Source organism: Acyrthosiphon pisum, chromosome A2 (assembly GCF_005508785.2).
Source record: "Acyrthosiphon pisum isolate AL4f chromosome A2, pea_aphid_22Mar2018_4r6ur, whole genome shotgun sequence".
NCBI lineage: Eukaryota > Metazoa > Arthropoda > Insecta > Hemiptera > Aphididae > Acyrthosiphon > Acyrthosiphon pisum.
Window position 1 is genome coordinate 55,262,209 of NC_042495.1, and position 3,155 is coordinate 55,265,363.

Here is a 3,155-nt window from a genome sequence, read left to right on the forward strand (position 1 = left end):
GTGATTGCAGTGTTTGGAAAGAACGTCTTTCATGAACGCACGTTCACGCGTTCACGTTCATTTTTAGTGAACGATACGTGAACGTCACTCGTTTTATTAAAATAGAACGTGAACGTGACCGACGTTTATATTTTTAACGAACTTGATCGATTTTTAAGACGTTCAATTTATTTACCCTTTAATAAATATATTTATAAAATATATTAATTAATTATATTATATATAAGTCTAAATAGTATTTTTATTTTTGGCTTGAGTTGTATATATTTATTGACTTTTATATTAAAGGCCCGGTCAAACAGAAAGCGGGCTGACCGCGCAGACACTGTAAAATAATACAAAGACTGCTTGCCCGCCGCGGTTCGCGTACCCATAAACCATGGCGGACGAAAAGTCCGGGTACAAAAAGTCCGGATTCATTTTTTAATTGCCGGACAAAAAGTCACCCTCTCTTTGACTGAGCCTTTACAGCAGTAAATGATTCATAAAAAAAATGTATAAAAATAAATGATGACCCAATGACGCGTTCATTTTTTGAAAGACGTGAACGTGAACGCGTTCGTTTGAAAAAAACACGACGTGAACGTGACGAGTTCCTTTTTTAGACTGACGTGACGTGACGAGTCATTTTTTAGTGACGTCCGACACTGATGATGCCAGATTTCATTTGTGAAAAACATTTTGCCATATCTATATCAACATCTTCCTCTAAAATTCCACTGTGCCAATATTTCTATGTCATCGATGATGTAGTTATTATACAGCACTTTGGTAACAATATCTTCATCGGTAACTATCCATTTTAATAATATTTGTTGTTTTTTTTCAGCACTCAGTGTTCTAAAAGCTATAGGTCCTTTCTTTTTTTTCAGAAGTCCGATTGTTGTTTTTGTTATTCCCTTGGGGCGTCCAGATATTTTAATTTTTGAAGGCAGTTTAATGGACTTTAAACCTGCTATATAAACATAGTACCAAATGTATGATATTGTTTTGTTCTATTTAAAATAATATTTACCTTCAGTACCAACAATTGTCTCTACAGTGTCTGAGCATGTCTGCCTGTATGAAGGATTGTCGACTTTCACACTGCAAGTATCGTCAACTTCTACTTCATCAATAAAATCAATTGTTTCTACAGTGTCTGAGCATTTCTGCTTGTATGAAGTATCGTCAACTTCCATCTCTTCAATAACATCTAATCCAAGTACGTAAATATGCATTATAATTATTTTTTGATTAATTAAACTTTGACTACTTACCATCAGTTTCTGAAAGATTGTCAACTTGGACACTACATGTATCGTCAACTTCTACTTCTTCAATAACGTCCATCGATATGTCTTTTCCTTCATTTCAAGCGTTATAAATATATTTAAGCTGACCAATTTTTTTTTCAAAGTTTTCGTTGGATAAAGTCGAAAAAAGATCAGCAATTTTACCTCCTATTTTTGAAGTTTCTCGAAATTTCTGATGTGATGATAACTTCTTTGTTTTGTTTGTAATGATTGTCAAACTATTATTGTCATGATGTGCAGAAGTATTACACAAAGAATGATTTTGTACCTGCATTGTTGTAGGGATTTGAAATACTCGTTGTTTTTCATAATAATATTTTCTTGTCCAACGAGTTGCACATAAATTTTCATCATATAATGGTGTATTTGTTTTTTGTCTAGCATTGAATATATGCCGACAATTTTTGCACCATTTTTACAGCATTTCTATCACGCTCCAGTCTCAAGCACTTCAATAAAATAAACAGTTTATCCACAAAGTCATCAATATTTGAAAAAACTGGTATTACGCTCTTTAATTTTCCATTAAAGGACTCTAATCGGTTGTTAGTATTGTTTAACATATTTCCACTGTGAAATGTTAGTCCAGTAACCCATTCACGCCTAATATGGTGCCAATTCTTTAAAAAGTATTCAAAGACCGATTTTGGTGCTGTAGATTCCAACTGTTGAAATAATAAGTTATAGTCATCCTCAGATTGAGCATAACACATTTTTTCAAAAACTTGTTTTAATTGATCTCTTAGATCAGGCGATACATTTTGTTTCTCACAAGTTATTTCACGGTTAAATGTCCTTAACACATGAAAAAGGCATATAGCTAAGCTAACATTAGGAAAGATTTCTTTGATAACTTGTCTTTCGGTCATATCTTTATCAGTCATAAACAGTTTTATATTTTCACTGCTACTATTGAATTTTTTGAATGTCTCAAAAAACCAACGTAATGTGTCCTTTTCTTCATTTGTCATTAAACCTAATGCCGCTACTTCACTTTCTCCATTTCCATCTTCAACCATTAAGAGATACAATGGTATTCTCAAATTGTTTAATTTGTACGTTGCATCAGCAAATACAACCTATAAGTAAAGGTATACTAATATTAAATAATTATAGAAATGTATGTATATATAAATATTATTAATGATTACAGGTATCTGAAACGTGAGTAAATCAATAATTTTTACCTCTGGAAAAGCTTCAAATATGTTTTGCATTATTGAATCTTGAATAAACAAGCCAACTAAATTGTCTTCACTGTCTACAGAAATTTCAACAGTACAGTTATGCTTATGTCGTAGCTTTTGAACAATATCTTGTAAACTGCTGTCATTGCTTATTTTTCCTGAATGATTAACAGTATACAATATAATCAAATATAGGTATATATAAAAAAAATAATTTAGTTTTACCTGTAGTATATATATTTGAAAGATCCTTGAGGGTTATAATTTTACCAGTTTTTATTTGCATCGAATGTTGAATTAATTTTTTATTAGCTCTTAATTTCATCAACTCCAGAACTTCTGTTTTATTTTGTGAATCAATTTTTCGTTGATTAGGTAAATGATTAAATAACACTTCAGATATTTCGTGGTGATGGATGTTGTTCATTCGATTTATTTCTAACGCATTTTAAATCTTCAGATGTATTTGCCAATCTAGGATACCTATGTTTTTGTGACGATATAGTTTTGCAGTCTGTAATGCAAAAGTCAACATAGTTTGATTTTTTGAAAACATTTAAAGCTTTTTCAAATTCTGCATAGCTTTTGAATGTATCACCTATTTGCATTTTGATATGGTTATTATAATTAACACTAATTTACACAATTGGTTCACCAATAAATTCAAAAATGT

The 3,155-nt window shown here is 31.1% G+C and overlaps 1 protein-coding gene across 1 annotated transcript; it reads right to left on the reverse strand.

Annotated features, from left to right (window-relative positions):
• Nucleotides 1–1,672: 1,672 nt before the first annotated feature.
• Nucleotides 1,673–2,909, reverse strand: LOC103309024 (zinc finger SWIM domain-containing protein 3-like). The gene is made up of 3 exons (XM_008183499.1): nucleotides 2,708–2,909; nucleotides 2,483–2,640; nucleotides 1,673–2,374 (listed from the first exon to the last, which is right to left on the reverse strand). The coding sequence occupies exons 1-3, from the start codon at nucleotides 2,907–2,909 to the stop codon at nucleotides 1,673–1,675; spliced, it is 1,062 nt and encodes a 353-aa protein (XP_008181721.1).
• Nucleotides 2,910–3,155: the final 246 nt, after the last annotated feature.

Bases quoted from the DNA above. Each gene is read 5' to 3' on its own strand.
- LOC103309024 (XM_008183499.1), bottom strand. From the start codon at position 2,909: ATGAACAACATCCATCACCACGAAATATCTGAAGTGTTATTTAATCAT. The intron at 2,641-2,707 runs GTAAAACTAAAT...TTAATCATTCAG, and splicing joins TTCAAATATATATACTACAG to GAAAAATAAGCAATGACAGC. The intron at 2,375-2,482 runs GTAAAAATTATT...CTTTACTTATAG, and splicing joins TATTTGAAGCTTTTCCAGAG to GTTGTATTTGCTGATGCAAC.